Source organism: Cherax quadricarinatus, chromosome 20, assembly GCF_038502225.1.
Source record: "Cherax quadricarinatus isolate ZL_2023a chromosome 20, ASM3850222v1, whole genome shotgun sequence".
Taxonomy (NCBI): Eukaryota; Metazoa; Arthropoda; class Malacostraca; order Decapoda; family Parastacidae; genus Cherax; species Cherax quadricarinatus.
The window spans coordinates 44,072,272-44,094,048 of NC_091311.1; the positions used below are offsets into that span (position 1 = coordinate 44,072,272).

The window sequence follows — 21,777 nt, forward strand, 5'->3', positions numbered from 1 at the left end:
AGGGAGGTACTACCGTCCTGCCAAGTGAGTGTAAAACGAAAGCCTGTAATTGTTTTACATGGTAGGATTGCTGGTGTCTTTTGTCTGTCTCATAAATATGCAAGATTTCGGGTATGTCTTGCTACTTCTACTTACACTTAGGTCACACTACACATACATGTACAAGCATATATATACACACCCCTCTGAGTTTTCTTCTATTTTCTTTCTAGTTCTTGTTCTTGTTTATTTCCTCTTATCTCCATGGGGAAGTGGAACAGAATTCTTCCTCCGTAAGCCATGCATGTTGTAAGAGGCAACTAAAATGCCGGGAGCAAGGAGCTAGTAACCCCTTCTGTATATGTTACTAAATGTAAAAGGAGAAACTTTCGTTTTTCCTTTTGGGCCACCCCACCTCGGTGGGATATGGCTGGTACGTTGAAAGAAGAAGTTTTATAAGAATAGGCAATATACAATTATTATAAGAATAGGTACCATAGATTTAATGGTAAGCCCCTGGTTATGCAGAGCATTATAGGCAGCTATATTTTTAAGTAGGAAAAATCATTTAATAAGTACACTATACAGTGGACCCCCGCATAACGTTGGCATCGCATAGTGTTAAATCCGCATAGCGATACATTTTATCGCTAAAATTTTGCCTTGCATAGTGCTAAAAAATTTGCTCAACGCGATTCGTCCGAGACACGTCCATGCGGCCTGAGCCAGCCTCACTTGTTCTGCCAGTGGCATTGTTTACAAGCCAGCCTTCGCGGTAACATTCAAGCATACAATCGGAACATTTCGTATTATTACAGCCTTTTTATAGTGATTTCACCTGAAAAATAAGTGACCATGGGCCCCAAGAAAGCTTCTAGTGCCAACCCTACAGGAATAAGGTTGAGAATTACTATGGAGATGAAGAAAGAGTGGAGTGCGTGTCTCCGAGCTGGCCAGGTTGTATAGTAAACCCCAATCAACCATCGCTTCTATTGTGTCCAAGAAAACGGCAATCAAGGAAGCTGTTCTTGCCAAAGGTTTAACTGTGCTTTCGAAACAGAAATCGCAAGTGATAGAAGATGTTGAGAGACTGTTATTGGTGTGGATAAACGAAAAACAGATAGCAGGCGATAGCATCTCTCAAGCGATCATAAGTGAAAAGGCTAGGAAGTTGCACGAGGATTTAATTAGAGAAATGCCTGCAACTGGTGGTGATGCGAGTGAATTTAAGGCCAGAAAAGCTTGGTTTGAGAGATTTAAGAGGCATAGTGGCATACATAGTGTGATAAGGCATGGTGAGGCTGCCAGTTCGGACCAAAAAGCAGCTGAAAAATATGTGCAGGAATTCAAGGAGTACATAGACAGTGAAGGACTGAAACCTGAACAAGTGTTTAATTGTGACGAAACAGGCCTGTTTTGGAAGAAAATGCCAAGCAGGACCTACATTACTCAGGAGGAAAAGGCACTCCCAGGACATAAGCCTATGAAAGACAGGCTTACTCTTCTCATGTGTGCCAATGCTAGTGGTGATTGCAAAGTGAAGCCTTTATTAGTGTATCACTCTGAAACTCCCAGAGCATTCAGGCAAAAGAATATCCTCAAGGCTAATTTGTGTGTGCTGTGGAGGGCAAACAATAAGGCATGGGTCACTAGGGACTTTTTCTATGACTGGTTACACCAAGCATTTGCCCCCACTGTGAAAAATTACCTAACTGAAAAGAAATTAGACCTTAAGTGCCTCCTGGTGTTAGACAATGCCCCTGGTCATCCTACAGACTTGGCAGAGCGACTTTGTGGGGACATGAGCTTCATTAAGGTGAAGCTTTTGCCTCCTAATACCACTCCTCTCCTGCAGCCCATGGACCAGCAGGTTATTGCAAACTTCAAAAAACTGTACACAAAAGCTCTGTTTGAAAGGTGCTTTTAGTGACCTCAGAAACTCAATTGACTCTAAGAGAGTTTTGGAGAAAGCACTTTAATATCCTCAATTGTGTAAACCTGATAGGTAAGGCTTGGGAGGGAGTGACTAAGAGGACCTTGAACTCTGCTTGGAAGAAACTGTGGCCAGAATGTGTAGACCAAAGGGATTCTGAAGGATTTGAGGCTAACCCTGAGAATCCTATGCCAGTTGAGGAATCAGTTGTGGCATTGGGGAAGTCCTTGGGGTTGGAGGTTAGTGGGGAGGATGTGGAAGAGTTGGTGGAGGAGGACAATGAAGAACTAACCACTGATGAGCTGCTAGATCAACTTCAACAGCAAGAGGCCACACCTGAGGAAATTGCTTCGGAGGAGGGGAGAGAGAAATTGAAGAAGTTGCCTACTTCAAAGATTAAGGAAATCTGTGCAAAGTGACTTGAAGTGCAAACCTTCATGGATGAAAATCACCCTCAGACAGCTATTGCAAGCCGTGCTGGTGACTATTACACTGACACTGTTGTGAAACACTTTAGGAAAGTCATAAAGGAACGAGAGGTACAGGCCACTATGGACAGATATGTTGTGCGACAGAAGTCCAGTGACTCTGAAGCTGGTCCTGGTGGCATTAAAAGAAGAAGGGAAACAACCCCGGAAAAGGACTTGACACCTCAAGTCCTAATGGAAGGGGATTCCCCTTCTAAACACTAAAACCATCCAGTCTTCCCTCCTCCCATCCCATCAATCATCCCCAGATCTTCAATAAAGGTAAGTGTCATGTAACTGTGCATGTTTTCTTAAGTTTGTGTGTATTAAAATTAATATTTCATGTGGTAAATTTTTTTTTTTTTTTTCATACTTTTGGGTGTCTTGCACGGATTAATTTGATTTCCATTATTTCTTATGGGGAAAATTAATTCGCATAACGATAATTTCGCGTAACATTGAGCTCTCAGGAACGGATTAATAGCGTTATGCTGGGGTCCACTGTATATTAAGATTTTTCAGATCATAGTACTACTGCAAATAATATTGGTATTAGTCTGCCCCTTTGAGAACATAAATTCCATATATTGTCAAGGTTCTTTAGCCAAGAATGTCACTGTTTGCATGTGCTCTCCCAACCAGTTACAGATTAAACACACTGATGCTTAACTAGACTTGCCTAAGTGACATGCACATCAGTTACGGCAGCATGCCAATAAAACAATACAATAAATTAAGCTAATTATATTTTTGGATAGAACTTACATGGTTTTTATTTTTATTTTTCATTTTTGACAGGTTTTGCCACAGCGTATACAAGAATGGAAGATGAGCGAGTGCGCAGCTGAAAACTTAGATATTCGCCAACTGGAGAAGATAAGACGACAGCAGCTGGAGGCAAGGGAGGTTCTTCAGCAGCTAGATCAACGACATCTGGTATTGTACTTTAAAAATTTTGGCAGATTTTAATTAGCAATGTTTTATGATCTGGGATACAAAACTATGTTGGTTGTTGAGAATAAAGTCAGCAGTGATTTTATTAGTAATGGAATTAGTTGTGCATTAAAACTTACTCATAAGAGACAAATGGCCTATCATTGTGTTAGATTGCATAGCCCTTGTGAATTTGAATAAATGGTGAATGTGTTTTCTTTGAGTCACCCTGCCTTGGCGGGAGATGGCTGCTTAGTTAAGAAAAAATGTGTGTATACACTGTGCATGTATGAGCATTTTTTAACACAGGCCATCTCCCATCAAGGTAGGGAGATGGCCTATGTTACGCAAAAAGAAGAAACACCCTCACCATCATTCATTCAATCGCCCTCTTGCCAGAATCATGCCAGCTTGGATAACCCTCCAAACTGTAGCATCCTCATCCCTCCTTCACAGGGAAGGCACTGCACTTCGCACCTCCAGGACTCGAGTCCATCTGGTGTTCCCGAGTCCCTTCGTGTTACCTTGCTCACACTACAACAGCATGTAAAATCATAAATACCACTTGCTCCCACTCACTCTTGTCTAGCATGCTCACACAAGACTGCTGGATGTTCAAGTCCCTGGTACTCAAAACCTCCCCTCCCCCTGTCTCTCAGATTCTTGGGATGGCTCCTACCCTTCCTTCCCTCCACCACAGATTTATATACCCTCTTTCTCACCCTGTTTTGATCCTTCCTCTATATATATATAGAGAGAGAGAGATCACCTCAACCCCTCCTCCACCTGTTGAGTAATACTAGACAACCAAGCTCATATATTGACAAATTACCACATAGAAGTATACATATCTACCAAAACCAGTATTACCCTTCACCAAATTGTAGCAGTATCATACTGTAAACTACTGAAAACTACAGAATCATGTTTCATAAAAAGCATTTTTGAATACATGACTATATCCTTTTGTTTGTGTAAAGTAGATTCACTTATTATTAATAGAACTACAGTACAACTATGATAATTTCTTTAGTGATAAGTAGTCAGTAAACCATTGAATTAAGTCAGCCCAAAATGCCAAGGCATAATAGAGGCTCTCTTTGCATTGCAACCCATCATTATAAAAATATAATCTCAATGTACTACTTGCAAAGAAATAAATGAATCTGAATCTGAGTATAGACTTGAGGGACAGAGGCTGCAGACATCATTCAGAGAAAAGGACCTGGGAGTAAGCAACGTGACTACTATGTCGTCCAAGGCTCACATCAACTGAATGACCAGTGTAGTCAATGCTTGCCTGACAAATATAAGTGTGATCTTCAGGAATCTCAATAAAGTTACTCCTGGTGCTTCATACAGCATATGCTAGATCCATCTTGGAGTATGCAGCACCTGCATGGAAGCCATACCTGAGGAAGCATGTTAAACTGGAGAAAGTGCAGAAATATGCAATGAGACTAGTTCCAGAGCTAAGGGGTATGAGCTACAAGGAAAGGCTTAAAAAATTGAATCTAATGACCTTGGAAAACAGAAGGACTAGGAGAGACATAACATACAAAATACTCAGAGGAATTGATAGGGCAGACAGGAAAAGGCTGTTTGAGAGGTGGGAGATGGATACTCTCAGGCACAGCTGGAAGCTAAAGACACATATGAATGACAGGAATGTCAGGAAGTATTTCTTTAGTCTCAGAGTGGTAAGGAAATGGAATGAATGACCTCAGTGAAGAAGTGGTGAAGGCATGCTCTATACATGGTTTTAAGAACAGGTATGATAAGGCCCACAAGGCTAAGAGAGAGCTAATCTTGCAAACAGCAAGATTCTTGTTGTTTGCGAATCTTTTAAGTGGCAGGATTCGTGTCATTTGCGAATCTTGCAGAGCCAGGAGCTGTCTCAGCCACTGCAACCACATATGAGTATGTACATGTACATACAAACATACAGTCATCCCTCTATACAGTGCAGTTTTTTGTAAATGAGGTTGAGAAAGTGCATGGAAAATTGAATAGCATGCACTCTGAACATCTTCCCATGCACTATACTTTTTCAGTTGCGTATGTGAAAAATTACACTATTGCGAGGCCTGGTCATGGACCGGGCTGCAGGGGTGTTCAATCCCTGGAACACCCTCCAGGTATATAGACGAGTTTTATAAGAAAGTCAACTGTTCATACTTTTTTTTTTTTTTTTAACAAGTCGGCCGTCTCCCACCGAGGCAGGGTGACCCAAAAAGAAAGAAAATCCCCAAAAAGAAAATGCTTTCATCATCATTCAACACTTTCACCTCACTCACACATAATCACTGTTTTTGCAGAAGTGATCAGAATATACAATAGTTTAGAAGCATATACGTATAAAGATACACAACATATCCTTCCAAACTACCAGTATCCCAAACCCCTCCTTGTATACATACATATATACATACACTGCATACATACTGATGTGGTAATATTCATATTGTTGCAGGAAATAGATAGACTAGTTGAGCGTGGAAAAACAGCCGAGATAGATCCTAATGCAGAAGATGGTGTGGAGGACGAGGGTGGAGACAGTGTGTACATTTACTGTGTGACGTGTGGCCATGAAGTACAAGCGAGACGAGCAATAAGACACATGGAAAATTGCTTTAACAAGGCGAGTCGAAATAAATGTATTTTTAAGTACTGTATTATACCATATTAGATACATTATTTAATAATTGACCCTGCTTCAAGTGGGGGGGGGGGAATTAGTGTACAGCATGTTTGGTATGTTAATTAGCAGTGAGGCATCTGGGGAATTCTCTTGGGCTGTAGGCTTGACAAGACTGTCTCTGTCATTCATGATCCCAGCTTCCATCAAGTGGGTGTGGGTCTAGTCTTCCTTGGCCCCTGGGGGCCTGCCATCTACCTTGGCCCCTGGGGGCCTGCCATCTACCTTGGCCCCTGGGGGCCTGCCATCTACCTTGGCCCCTGGGGGCCTGCCAGCTACCTTGGCTCCTGGAGGCCCCCAGCTACCTTGGCTGCTGGGGGCCCCCAGCTACCTTGGCCCCTGGGGGCCTGCCATCTACCTTGGCCCCTGGGGGCCTGCCAGCTACCTTGGCTGCTGGAGGCCCCCAGCTACCTTGGCTGCTGGGGGCCCCCAGCTACCTTGGCCCCTGGGGCCTCAGCTACTATTGCCTATAGACTAGTGCCTGATACAAGTCTTCTTGACTTACTGATCTCTTGTTTGCTTTCTTTTTGGCTGACATTGAAGCTAGCAGCTCCATTGATCAAGCTATTGACAAGCTGGTACCTGAAGTATATATGAAAGATGTTTTTGTGGGTCAAATCCCATGACCCAGTCCAGCACCAGGCTGCCTTGTATATCAAGGTCTGATCAACTAGATTATTACAAGTGGCTTGTTTGATGTCACATTCTGCTGTGCTTGATGGCCAGTCTTCCTCATCTAGTGCTTGGAGGTAGTAAGTACCTTGGTGCTTTCAGCCTAATGCCTGGCTCCCACAACTGAGAGCCCCATCCTGCCTCCCATTTTACAGTTCCCGAGTCAGCAGGGGCTTCTCTCTCTCTGGTAACCATTCTGGCCTTCCTTGTTCTGGGAATGGGAGTTATTGCCTCCCATGGGTAGCTGGTTAGCTTTTGTACCAGTCAACATAAAAATTCTTGGGCCATGCTCTTGATCTTTTGTTACTCAGAAAGGATTCCGGTTATTCTTCTGGAGGAAACCCCCCCCTCCCTGATCAGTAAGGCTGTTGGTGCCAGCAGCACATGGTTCAAAGTAGGTGCCACAGCTTGACTAAACAGGAACTGACTTAATTGAATTTAACAAGTTTCCATACACAAATAACCCGCACAGTCATGGTATTGTGCCTTTTTTTGTTATTTAACAAGTTTCCTATTGAAGACAGGGGTCTGTTGGTAATTTGCCTTGTATATGAAGGATGTTGAAAAGCTTGGTAGACAGCAACTGCCCAGGGAGGTACTACCATCCTGCCAAGTGAGTGTAAAACGAAAGCCTGTAATTGTTTTACATGATGGTAGGATTGCTGGTGTTTTTTTTTCTCTCTCATAAACATGCAAGATTTTAGGTATGTCTTGCTACTTCTACTTACATTAAGGTTACTACACATACATTTACAAGCATATATATACAGACCCTTCTGGGTTTTTTCTATTTTTCCTGCTTGTTCTTGTTTATTTGCAATCTCCATGGGAAAGTGGAACAGAATTCTTCCTCCGTAAGCCATGTGTGTCGTAAGAGTCGACTAAATGCCGGGAGCAAGGGGCTAGTAACCTCTTCTCCTGTATATATTGCTAAATGTAAAAGGAGAAACTATTGTTTTTCTTTTTGGGCCATCCCACCTCAGTGGGATACAGCCAGTGTGTTGAAAGAAAGAAGGAATATTTATCTACATAGACGACGTTCTGCTGACTAGCTTGATCTCCAGGCCCTGCATTTGGAGCTTCTGGTGGCAGTCTTCCACATTAACCTCGTGAATTTATCTCTCATTCATTTTCACTCCCTGCAGTGGATGGAAGAGTGGTTTTCTCTTAACCATTCTCCATCAGATCTGGAAGTTCTTCCTCAGCTAAGAACTTTCAGACATGCAGTGGAGCCAATCGCAGGGAAATATCTTCACTAAGGTAGATGCTTTAGTGGTGACTGGTGCCTGTCAGCATTCAGTTAGGCTCTTATGACCTTTTCCCCCTTCCTTTGCATTGTTCAGTGTGTCATCTCTGATTGCAGGACTTTGGCACCCTCATAAAGTCCAGTTTCCTGTGCTCTGGAGGGGTCTTTTGCATCCCTAGTAATTGTTCACTGGGGACATCAATGGAGCTCAACCTGGGGGTTCATTAATACAATTACACAGCTCTTACTGCTTCAGTCCCCTCACTTTTGGGGACTCCTGTCATTGGTGGATTATGTGTGTGTTATGTTGGCATTTTGTCACTATGCTTGGGGCTTTCTTCCTGGTGTTCTGATATTTAATGTATATGTAGTTGCAAAACTGGTGCTGCTCCATGGCCTTCTTGGCCAACTTCCTGGTGTGGCCTTTGCTCAGGTCCCTGGTAAGAGAATCTTTTTCAGGTACCAAGCTTGTGTATTTGTCAGCAATGCAATTAAATAGCCCTTCTCTTTGGCTAGTTTACTGTCTGCATGACCAACTCCTGGAATTCACCATAGGTCAACAGCAGCCTCTTCTGTTATATATTATAGTTGGAAGGCACATTTCTCCACTATGAGCTCAGGAGATCCATGGATTCCTCCAACTAACCAGCTATGCTCCAAATTGCCAGCTGGAGTTTTGGGCTTAGGTCAGTTCCCAGCTAACATCGATCATAACTAGCACTCTATCTTTGTGAGTGGTGGTAAATAGTCCTATACTAAGCATAATATATGGGATGGACCCTGCTGGGGTTTGAGAGGCAAGTATTGGTGTGAATAAGGAATGTGACGATTCAAGTGGGGATCCTTGGAGGAATTGGCACACAATGCACCTGTCAACAAAATGGTTTTATGATGGTTAGGGGATGCTGTATTATGATGTAGGTGTATATGCATTCTTGCAATACTTTTTGTTTAGCAAAAAAGCTTTGTAACTTGTAGAATGCTTAATTGTTAAAGAAAAATGCTTGAAGTATGGATTTTGGTGAAGGTTGTTAGTTTTTAAGAAGGGAGCAAATTAAATTTTTTCTTTCATTGACAGTAGTTGTCAGGAATGTGCATACAAAATAAGTTAGACTAAAGGTATGTACGTATTGTATTTAATGTTGTTTGAAAAAGTAATTGCTTTGCCTTTCCATTTTAGGCTTAATATAGAAATAAGCTGCACATTTTTTAACTAGATACCTGTAATGTCATACATTTTCTAAAAGTTGTAAAAAGTTCAACATTTTATTTTTATTCAGTTGTTTAACCAGTTGTATATACTGTGCATATTTTTAAATTGTTTCATCTGCTTTTCTTTCCAACAACAAATCTTACCTTGACTATAAATTAAGTGTAAAAATTTTAGTTTTGAATTCATAATTATAGCTGGAGAGTCAAACAACCTTTGGATCTATGTACAAGACAAGAATAGAGGGTAACAACATGTTCTGTGACTTCTACAACCCCAGTAGCCTCACTTACTGCAAGAGACTTCGAGTTATGTGTCCAGAGCACACCAAAGCACCAACAGTGTATGACTCTGAGGTGAGTTAAAGCATGCTTATAACATTTTTGCTTGACTTGTTTATGCAGATTAGAAGTACATGGATAATTTTGGCATAACACGAAGTTTAATACACTTGGTACATTTATAAAAGTGATTTTTGCCTGTACAGTGTATGATGCCATGAATAATATCTTTTATGTTTGACCCATGTTAAATTAAGTTAAATAATAGTTAAATAAATAGACGGCCGACTTGTTGAAAAAAAAAAAATATGAGCATGCCATTGAAATATTCACAACTAACCCAGAATTTGGAGAGTAAACTGTTGTGCTTTAATAATGGTTCAAGATGGGCCAAAATGTCATCTTCAGGTTTCCTCTCTAAATTGTGAATTGTTCTAGTGACAGTATTGTAACTTACATTCTCAGTAGCAATATTTAAATCAACTACTGTAATAGTTTGCAGTTACTGTACAAGCAGTTAAAAAAGTAAATTTTTCCACAGGTACCCTTGAGACTTTTGAAGGATTTATTTTTGTTTTTTTCTAAAGCTGTGGCATGAATACAGCTGAGCTGCTCCTTGTTTGTAATTCTCATTGTAATCTCTCTAACTTCAAAGTTAAATATTTCAGGCTCAGTAGTATCTCATATCAGTACTTGTAAAATTATGTATTCTAAGATGCATAATAAAAGTACACCTAGCATCCGACTTACGACCTGCTCGACTTATGACCACTCAACTTACAACCGTGTTTTTTATGCCAAATTTCTGGGAAATAAACAATTATTTGTGTTGTACATAGTGTTTATCCTAAACCTTAGTGTAAAATACAGTACTACTAACAACATAAAAAGTAAAGTAAAACATGAAATACCAAAATAAAACAATAAAATAGTCATTACAAAAATGTTTTGTTGATATTCAGTAGTAAAGTTCGACTTACGACCATTTCGACTTACGACCGGTTTCTCGGAACCGAACTCGGTCGTAAGTTGGATGGTAGGTGTATTATAGCATCCCATGTGATAAGTGGAGACAAGGCTCCCTCATCACTTTTAGCTTTCATTTAGAAACTAAACTTAACCAGTCAACAGTTTTTTTTTTTTTTTTATATTAATGGTGTAAAATTCAGTAGTCTTAACCCCTTTCAGGGTCGAGAGGCCCTCTCCAAAACTTGTTCTCAGGGTCGAAAATTTTTCGGAAAAAAAAAAATAATTTTTCTTATGAAAAGATAGAGAATCTTTTCCCGATCATAATGACACCAAAAGTATGAAATTTGATGGAAAACTTACAGAATTTTGCTCTCTGGAAGTTAGCAGTCTCGACAGTGTTTGCGCATCGGTGATTTTTGCCCGCTTTGAGCCCCATTTTTGGCCAATTCCAGTGTACTAGTAGACAAAAATCATGATTATTTCGCTAGAACTCAATTTTTTCTATCAAATGAGTACACGAAACCACCCATTTAGCTATTTCAACTATCCAATAAAGTGGCCAGAAATTAGCAATTTTGCCAGTTTCACACAAATTTCAAAAGATGCCAATTTCCAAATAGGGTCCAAAATAAACAAGAAAGACATTCCTGGCACTAAAATAACATTTCCTCTGTTCATTAGTCATGTCCCCAGGCCTCTCTTACATTTCTTTTGCTTTCCACTTTGAATTTTTATTCTCAAAAAAAAAAAATAGAAGATTTACTGTTATGCAGACTACTGCATTAGTGTAGAAATGGTATAAATAATATCAGCGCACTTTTGAAAGAATATTAGACTCGCCAATTGATGTGTATTGGATGCGTGGCATGATTTGTTTACTTTTGAACTTTGGCAAAAATCGAACATTTCTGCTACTTTGAGCTCAATTTCAAGGTATTTTTCATTGTGAAAATTGCCTCAATTTCTGTAATATGTCTTCCATTCTATAAAATGAGACCAGGAAAACTAGAATACAACCATAAATACCATACGAAAATACAGTGCAAAGTTGATGTTTTAACCCGTAAATGGTCCAAGCAGATCTACGTTCACATGTGTAGTGCTACAAAAGTAGATCCAAGTTTTTTTTTACACATTTTCAAATGTAAAAAAACAAAAAGATGATCTACTTTTTTTACATACTTTCAAATGTTGAAAAAATGTATATATACGTTTGGACCGTTTACGGGTTAACCCTTTCAGGGTCCAAGGCCAAGAAATTTTGAAAAAAAAAAAAAAAAATTACAGAATTAAAGAGTATATTTTTTGTGAAGGTAATAAATAAAAAAAAAATTCTGATCAGTACTTACCGAGATACAGTGCCGAGAAGTTGACCCAAAATGACCAGGTAGCGGCAACATCGACGATTTCCACATACGCGCATTACTTTATTTTACGTTTTTTATGTTTTTTTTCTTTTCTTTTCTAATGTTTTTCTTTTCCTACTAACATTTGGGGCCTGAGAGACCAATACTGTATATAATGTTTGGAGGGATATGTTGTGTATATATGTGCTTCTAAGCTGTTGTATTCTGAGCACCTCTGCAAAAACAGTGATAATGTGTGAGTGTGGTGAAAGTGTTGAATGATGATGAAAGTATTTTCATTTTGGGGATTTTCTTTCTTTTTTGGGTCACCCTGCCTTGGTGGGAGACGGCCGACTTGTTGAAAAAAAAAAATATATAAACTCACTGTATTGAAGACAGTAACCGCACCAAAGTTATTATCATATTGTTTACCACTTTTGTTTATTACAATAAACATGCACAAATCTTGTATAATACTAATGTTCTATCATATATTTACAATCACTGGACATGTTTTTAGAACTGCTGGAGCTTGTGGAACTCCTTGAAACAAGGCACCATGCACAGAGGTACCTTACATTCCTCGCACATAAACCGAGTGTCTTTGCGTCTTTGTTGCCGTCATTTTGTTTGTGCACAGACAATGCATCTCTTCTGATTAAATTTCTTCTTAGTTGCAGGAAGCTGTATTATGAAGTGATCACCTTCCCTCCTCAAATGCTTGGGTATATCCTGAGGAGTTCAAAGACGGTTTTGTATAGCAGGTGTTGTTACCTGGTATTTCATTCAGAGTTGTCTGACAACAGACAAACAAAATTCACCATACGGTGGTCTGTTGCCAGTCTTCACTTGGTACATATTATATGCATTGAGCATTGAAATGTCCATGAGATGGAAGAAAAGTTTCATGTACCACTTGTAACTCTTACGAACACAATCAACAAAGCCAATCTGCATGTCACATTTGTCAACCAAGCTCATGTTTAGTGTATAATCAATCACTGTCACTGGTTTTCGAATATGTTCATTAGTCATTCTATTAACTTTGCCACTGTCTTGCACTTCGTTACGGTGAATGGTTGTCAACAATGTGACATCTGGTTTGTCATGCCACCGTAATGCCATGATGTCATCAGCAGTAAACACCTGCACCTCATCACCACAAGCACCTGCGATGAACCTAGGCATGTATTTACGATTAGAATGCACCGTGCCACACACATCTGTCTTGTTCACTCGCAAGAAATCACTGAGTAAAGGGCTTGTGTCCCAGTTATCGTTATATAATGTATGCCTGTTACCAAGATAAGGTGCCATCATGCTTCTCACTACATCACCTGAGATACCCAATAACATCCTGGTATCTTTCAGTGTTTTATTTCCCGTGTATACAACAATATCCAATACCAGGCCACTGTCACAGTCACAGAGTACAAACAGTTTTATACCAGAGCGTTTCCTCTTGCTCGGTATATACTGTTTGAATCACGGTCTCCCCTTTGAACAAAATCAAAGATTCATCAAGTACAAGATTCTTGAATGGATAAAAGTACATGTTGAACTTTTCTTTCAGATACATAAAAACATTTCTAATCTTGTATAACCTGTCACTTCTGTCAGACCTGGTTTTGTCAGAGAAGTGCAACATGCGTAACAGTAAGATAAACCTGTTCGCTGGGATGATTTCACTGAAGACCGGGGTAGAAATTAGCCGATCTGTGGACCAGTATGCTTTTATATTATGCTTATAGACATGAGGCATAAGCATTATTGTTGCAAAAAGCAAATACATTTCTGCAACAGTCGTCTCTTTCCACCGGTGTAATCTTGTCTGTGGTGATATTGTATTTCCCATTTTTTTTTTTTTTTTTTCAACAAGTCGGCCATCTCCCACCGAGGCAGGGTGACCCAAAAAAGAAAGAAAATCCCCAAAAAGAAAATACTTTCATCATCATTCAACACTTTCACCACACTCACACATTATCACTGTTTTTGCAGAGGTGCTCAGAATACAACAGTTTAGAAGCATATACGTATAAAGATACACAACATATCCCTCCAAACTGCCAATATCCCAAACCTCTCCTTTAAAGTGCAGGCATTGTACTTTCCATTTCCAAGACTCAAGTCCGACTATATGAAAATAACCGGTTTCCCTGAATCCCTTCACTAAATATTACCCTGCTCACACTCCAACAGATCGTCAGGTCCCAAGTATCATTTGTCTCCATTCACTCCTATCTAACACGCTCATGCACGCTTGCTGGAAGTCCAAGCCCCTCGCCCACAAAACCTCCTTTACCCCCTCTTTCCAACCCTTTTGAGGACGACTCCTACCCCTCCTTCCTTCCCCTATAGATTTATATGCTTTCCATGTCATTCTACTTTGATCCATTCTCTCTAAATGACCAAACCACCTCAACAACCCCTCTTCTGCCCTCTGACTAATGCTTTTATTAACTCCACACCTTCTCTTAATTTCCACACTCCGAATTTTCTGCATAATATTTACACCACACATTGCCCTTAGACAGGACATCTCCACTGCCTCCAACCATCTCCTCGCTGCTGCATTTACCACCCAACCTTCACATCCATATAAGAGTGTTGGTACTACTATACTTTCATACATTCCCTTCTTTGCCTCCATAGATAACGTTTTTTGACTCCACATATACCTCAACGCACCACTCACCTTTTTTCCCCTCATCAATTCTATGATTAACCTCATCCTTCATAAATCCATCCACCAACACATTAACTCCCAAGTATCTGAAAACATTCACTTCTTCCATACTCCTCCTCCCCAATTTGATATTCAATTTTTCTTTATCTAAATCATTTGATACCCTCATCACCTTACTCTTTTCTATGTTCACTTTCAACTTTCTACCTTTACACACATTCTCAAACTCATCCACTAACCTTTGCAATTTTTCTTTAGAATCTCCCATAAGCACAGTATCATCAGCAAAAAGTAACTGTGTCAATTCCCATTTTGAATTTGATTCCCCATAATTTAACCCCACCCCTCTCCCGAACACCCTAGCATTTACTTCTTTTACAACCCCATCTATAAATATATTAAACAACCATGGTGACATTACACATCCCTGTCTAAGACCTACTTTTACCGGGAAGTATTTTCCCTCTCTTCTACACACCCTAACCTGAGCCTCACTATCCTCATAAAAACTCTTAACAGCATTTAGTAACTTACCACCTATTCCATATACTTGCAACATCTGCCACATTGCTCCCCTATCCACTCTATCATATGCCTTTTCTAAATCCATAAATGCAATAAAAACTTCCCTACCTTTATCTAAATACTGTTCACATATATGCTTCAATGTAAACACTTGATCTACACATCCCCTACCCACTCTGAAGCCTCCCTGCTCATCCGCAATCCTACATTCTGTCTTGCCTCTAATTCTTTCAATTATAACCCTACCGTATACTTTTCCTGGTATACTCAGTAAACTTATTCCTCTATAATTTTTACAATCTCTTTTGTCCCCTTTCCCTTTATATAAAGGGACTATACATGCTCTCCGCCAATCCCTAGGTACCTTCCCCTCTTTCATACATTTATTAAACAAAAATACCAACCACTCCAACACTATATCCCCCCCTGCTTTTAACATTTCTGTCATGATCCCATCAGTTCCAGCTGCTTTACCCCCTTTCATTCTACGTAATGCCTCACGTACCTCCACCACACTTACATTCTGCTCTTCTTCACTCCTAAAAGATGGTATTTCCCATGGTGTACTCAAAATACTTGTTACTCTCCCTGACAATAGTTTCCATCAATGGCTGGTCAAAGAATAGTTCAAAAACTTCCAGTTCATTGGCAGTGGTTCCAAGGGGACAAGTAGATAGAATTGTACTTTGAGAGTCATCAAAGTGGTGGGGCTTGGGAACAAAATTGGGATTTTGCTGCCAATCCCAGATACAGTTTGCTGGTGGATACTGGACATCCTAGACTGGTTGTGCTGGTAGATGTGGTTGTGGTGGGCTGGTGGCTGACGCTCCGCTTTGTCCTTGAACTGAGGAGTCGGCAGCATGGGTCCCAGCCTGGGCTGGTGAGTCATGCATGGCTGTGGCACTACCGTCACCACTACCACCACCTATTGATGCCTGTGGTCTATCCATGCCAAGTGTAGCCACATCATCCTCACTTTCACTGTCTATTCCTGGTGTAGGGCCATGGGATATATTCCGGGATGTACTCTGTCCCCTGGGCACTGCATAGGGAACACTGCCCGAGCGCATGCGGCGGCGTATATACCGACGCTTCACTGGTGAATGTTTCCTCACTATCACTATTCGAATGATTGTCAAGAGCAATAAAATCACAATCCATGTCACTATCATCATCATTACTGAAGTCAGAGGCCTGGCCACGCGAAAATAATAGTTTTGTCTTGCGATGCGGTACAATTGACCGTGACTGAGGAGTGCCCACATCAGAGGTAGAAGGCTGAGGATTGTCAGGGTTTTCTGCACTATTATCGATATCCTGGTCATTCCTTTTGGTCACTAACTGATCAAAGCCAAAGAATTCGTCTTCATTTCCACTTCCATCAGAGTCAGAACTATCACATAGGAAGAGGAGAGTCCCAATTTTCCTTGGAGTGAGAGCTGCCTTGCGATGAGGCATGGTGAACAAGGGTAACTGAGCTGGTGTTCCCACAATGCTATGTGGGCACCTAGATTTTTTGTTTACACCTCACACACCACGCAGACCTGTTCTCTCACATGTAGGCCTACCAGCGTTTTCGCGCTAAATTTGACGCCGCTAGAATTTTGGTGTAGATCTACGGTTTGGACCCTGAACGTAAAGCCGTAGATCTACAGCACAGACCCTGAAAGGGTTAAACCAAAAAGACGGTCATAGTTTTTTTTTTTTCTCATTACACACTGTGTGCTGCAGGATTTCTTTTATACTGCGCACACTGACCACATAAGAAAGGAGGAACACTGCAGCAGGCCTGTTGGCCCATACTAGACCCATTCTTTCGTATGTAGACTTACCAGCTTTCTCTTGCTAGATTTGAGGGCACTAGAATTTAGGCGTACTAGTACGTCAATAATCCTGGTGCGTAAGCCGTACTAGTACATCAGAAACCCTGAGAGGGTTAATGGTGCAGTAATTTAGTGATATCTTACATAAATTTTAAGTTGTATGACTATTTAAAAAATGTTGCATGCATTGTGAAATTCATTCATTCAATAGCTGTCTTGTCAGAAGTACCCAGGCATCACAGTTTCATTGACTGCTTGAACTGTACCATCCCCACCCCTTGTTCAGAGTGAATGTACTGTACTTCCCACTTCCAGCACTAGTCTGCATACCCTGTTTCTCTAAATACATTCATAAATGTTACCATGCTTGCACTTTAGCACATCAAGTCATAAACACCACTTTTCTCTACTCTTATTTAACACTTACTTTGTCTGCTGGATGCTGAATGCCTTGATATTCGAAACTTCTATTATTCCCTCTCTCTAACCATTCATGGAACAACTACCATTTCTTCGTTACACCAAACAGTAATACACCCTCTTGATCTTATCATCCTCAAAATACTCAAATCATCTAAACACCCCCTAAAGGATACCTGAAGGATGTTTCTAGGGGATCAGTGCCCCAGTGGCCCAATCTCAGACCAGGACTCCTGGAGGGTCAAGGCCTGATTGACCAAGCTGTTATTGCTGGCTGCACACAGACTAACATATGTACCACAACCCATCTGCACAGGACTGATTTGAGGAGTTTTCCCTGTTTTCTCTTGAAGACCACCAGAGGTCTAATAATCTTAGTACTCTGAATTCCTTGCATAGTATTCACACTACATGTTGCTCTCAATCTTGACATTCCACAGCCTCTAACTGCCTCCTCACTGCAAGATTTAAAGCCCATGCCTTGCATTCATTTAAAAGTGTTGGCCTCCTCAAGGGGGGCTCCTTAGTGCAGTGAAGAGGCTCTTGGTTCGAGGAATTAGACCCTTTGGTTTCCTTTCGCAGACTGAACCTAATTACCCCCACAATCCTCCCTTCCCTATCCCATCCTCCCTTTCCCTTTCCTCCTCCTCTCCCCATCCCTCCCCTATCCCCTTCCTGTTTTCACCCTTTGGGATTTTTCCCACAGGCACTCTAGTTCCTAGGTAGAGGGAAGGGTACTGTTGAGGTCCGTGGTGGTGTAGTAGTTTGCCGTGGAATCTGGATCACCTGGGTGTGTCTCACTCCCTCTGTGGTCTCACGGGGGGTGGCTTTGGGTGTCTTTCAGGTGACAGGTGTATCTCTGGAAGCTGCCTTTTGGATTCTTGGGGGTGGTGACCAAAGGAGGTACGCTTTGTGGCGGGTATCCGGCCGCCCTCTGTTCTGTCCACCAAGGTGGCTCGGTAGATGTGAGGGTGCTATTCCAGATTACTGGTTTACTGGCATGAAGGGTAGGGTATGGCATGGGTTTCATGCCACATTTGCACAACTTGCGGTGCTGGGGTCCTCTTGGGTGCGGAGGGGAATTTACGGCCTTTTTATTCCTCCTAGGAGCTATCCTCCCACATTCTTCCCCCTTTTTTTATTATATTTTTCTTTTCATTTTCTGGAAAACAAACAAAAAGAAAGAAGTGACATAACCATGGAGTCCCAGATCTGTGAAACCACTCTCCCCGGGCCCCTTTCTGCTACTGCTCCTTGTCCTGCCTCATTATTTGACCGCTTTATGGACTTTTCTAATTCCCCTGTTCCTCTTTTTATAACCTGCCTTCTTCAGACTCTTCCAAAAGAAGTGTCACTGGCAAAGAACAATTGTAGTAATTTCTGTTTTGTACCAGTCATTATCTTTTAGTAATATATACTAATTATTATTTTTAGGTGTGTGGAGCTCCAGTGACTTCCAATGTGTTCAATGAGACTGGAGAGATATGTCTTGCATCAAAAAAGAAATGTCTTCGCCACTATTGCTGGGAAAAACTACGACGGGCAGAAATAGACATGGAAAGAGTTAGACAGGTAACATATTTGTTGCTGTATGTTGATACTTCTTTATAGAGAATATCTTTATTTTACCTTATAAAAATACAATGGACCCTCGGTTATTGGCCGTAATCCATTCCAGACGGTCAGCCTAAATCCGAAAAGGCCGAAAACCGAAATAATATTTCCCATAAGAATTAATGTAAATTCATTTAATCCGTTTCAGACACCCAAAAATATTAAAAAAAAAAAAATGCATTTTTGAAGATTAACTATAGTTTTACATACAGAAAACAATGAGAAATAAATATAAAGGACAAATTTTAATGATAAATGAACATTACATACTTTTATTGAAGACTCTTGTTGGCGTATTGAAGAAGGCAGGAGGGGAGAGGGAGTTGGGAATCCCCAACTCCCTCTCCCCTCTGTGTAGTGTAGCCCCCTGGGCTACACTACACAGTCATATTATTACACTACACAGCCATATTATTACCATGTTCACCAAGTTTAATTGTTTCTAACAACTACCTTTAGATGCCATCATAAACAAAGGGAGAAGTAATGAATAATTCATGCCGAGAATTGTAAGCAAACACATATGAAGGGCGGTTACTGGGCGAGACTCCAGATTCACAGTTTTCTCTAACACTGAATCAGAGAAAACGTAATGTCTACTCTCCACCTGACACTCTACTCAATAGCATGTGCTGTGTAATGTGTTTCTTATATAATTTTGAAGAAAATATCATAGTTGGATTAATGAAAATGTCTGTATTACCCTGAAATAAGACAATATGCTCAAGAGTGATTATTATTAAACATACATCGCATATAAACATTGCATGTTTTTATATAGTACCATGTAACGTGTTTCTTATATAATTTTGAAGAAAATATCATAGATGGATTAATGAAAATGTCTATATTAACCTAAAATAAGACATTTAATGTGTTCAAGAGTGATTTATTACTTGTCCAATATGGCCGATCTCCAAAATAACGGCCGATAACCGGGATGGAATTTCAGCCGAAAAAGCAAGCCAAAACCGAAATGGCCGATACCCGGAATGGTCGATAACCGAGGGTCCACTGTAATATGTAAAAGTACTTCATATAATAAGGCAATTTTTTTTTTCCAATGAACTGGCCATATCCCACCGAGGCAGGGTGACATAAAAAGAAAAACTTGCATTTTTCTTTTTAAATTTAGTAATTTATACAGAAGGAGCTATTAGTCTCATAATAAGGCAAAATATATTTTTAAAAATCATACAGCACTGCAATAAGTAATGTATATAAATGCTAGATTTATTTTTTTCAACTCTTTGGCCGTCTCCCACCAAGGCAGGGTGACCCAAAAAAGAAATAAACACTTTTACCATCATTCACACATAATCACTGTCTTTGCAGAGGTGCTCTGATACAACAGTTTAGATGTCACTCCCAACAGCCAGTACCCTAAATCCCTCTTTCAAAGTGCAGACATTGTGCTTCCCATCTCCAGGACTTGAGCCCTGATAAGTACACGTGTATTACCTACAGGTTTCCCCTCACTTTGTGAGTTTGCTTTTATGCAGTCAACCCATTTCTACCAGTAATCTGCTATGTGTTATAAATCCACTCTTATGAGAACCCAAGCCCAGTACCATTTGAAGTTTTATTTATATCTCCTTGCATATAGCTAAACTGATTGGTGCTGACATATATGAAGACGAAATAAAGAAAACACATTTGGTACAGGAAATTTAAGGAGCATATTTTAAATGAAATCTTATGATTGGTTTTCAATTTAAGTGTCTGCACAAAAAGAAAATGGACACCACTCAGAGGAAATTGTGTTGTCAACACAGTCAACTAGTGGTGGAGGGAGGAAGGGAAGAAATAGTAGTAGAGGAAATATATATTCATTGGCTTATATCTTGTGCACTTTATTCCAAAGACAGTCTGGTTGGCTGGATGATGGAGGGATGAAGGAACTTAGCTGGGAGGCAGATTATTGTTGATTTTTTTTATTTAAAAATAAACTAGTTGCATTTTTTTGGCATATGGCTGATTAATGTCTGTCTGGTATATGTACTCATATTTTTTTAAAGTAAATAAATGAGGTAACAGGTTCTGAAAATTCATTGTAAGTCCTTTGTTCCATACTCAGAACCTAGTTTCACAGAAATTCATGTTATACTGGATTAATGCAGTCCTGACTTAAAATAGTTAGCATATTGTTTCAATATCTAGATTGATGGAGGGCATACAAATTTGTAGTGGAGGGAAAGCCGGGTAGGAGTCACCTTAGGAATGGTTGAAAGGAGGAGGAGGTAAAGGAGGTTTTGTGTGCAACAGGCTTAGTGTGACTTGCAAAATCATAACAACACCAGTTTTAACTCACCTGGCAGGCAAGTTAAAATGCACAGGCAAGTCCATTAACCACTCAATCAGCTGATCTAATAAGATTAATCCCACTAGGCATATTTCTATACACCATAGGGCAGAGCCAGCCTTAGGAGGTGTGGGGCCCAATTGGGAACAATTGTGGTAGGCCCCATTTATGGAAAGCAATTGAACTGTGCACTTAAAAAATGCATGAGTTAATAAACCAAACATTTTAATATAAAACTGCATACATGTAAGCCTACTAGTAACAAACAAAATTTGTATATCACCTCTGAAAAGTACATAGTCACAATACCACTTGCTTTAGTGACTGTGAAATGATCTATTAAAAATATTAATTTATTTTTGTTCAGAATAAAAAAATCAGAATTTAAATGCACTGTTGGAAACAAATTACAATAAAACCTCAGTTTTCGTATGCCCTGGTTTTCGTAGGATTTGGTTTTAGACGACATTTTTCGTCGACATTTTGTCCCAGTTTTCATACATCTGCTCAGTTTTTGTAGAGTTGACAACGGTCTGCCATACCAAACGAGTTCGCCTGCCTGCACCCACACAAAGCATCCCATGCGTTCTGACTCAGTCTACCTTTGTTTCTCGTCGAGTGAGCATTACCCCGCACATTTATCCGAAACATTTCATAATAATCCATTGTTTTT

General features: G+C 40.3%; 1 protein-coding gene across 6 annotated transcripts in view; it reads left to right on the forward strand.

Moving 5' to 3' along the window:
* The window catches only part of LOC128703888 (CXXC-type zinc finger protein 1), a 57,142-nt gene that overhangs the window by 32,879 nt on the left and 2,486 nt on the right, over nucleotides 1–21,777 (forward strand). For all 6 annotated transcript variants that reach the window (XM_070087031.1, XM_070087030.1, XM_070087028.1 and 3 more), the window contains exons 8-11: nucleotides 3,178–3,315; nucleotides 5,786–5,953; nucleotides 9,336–9,494; nucleotides 18,623–18,760. In XM_070087031.1, the coding sequence (XP_069943132.1) occupies nucleotides 3,178–3,315; nucleotides 5,786–5,953; nucleotides 9,336–9,494; nucleotides 18,623–18,760 (603 nt within the window). The remainder of the gene's footprint in view (nucleotides 1–3,177; nucleotides 3,316–5,785; nucleotides 5,954–9,335; nucleotides 9,495–18,622; nucleotides 18,761–21,777) is intronic.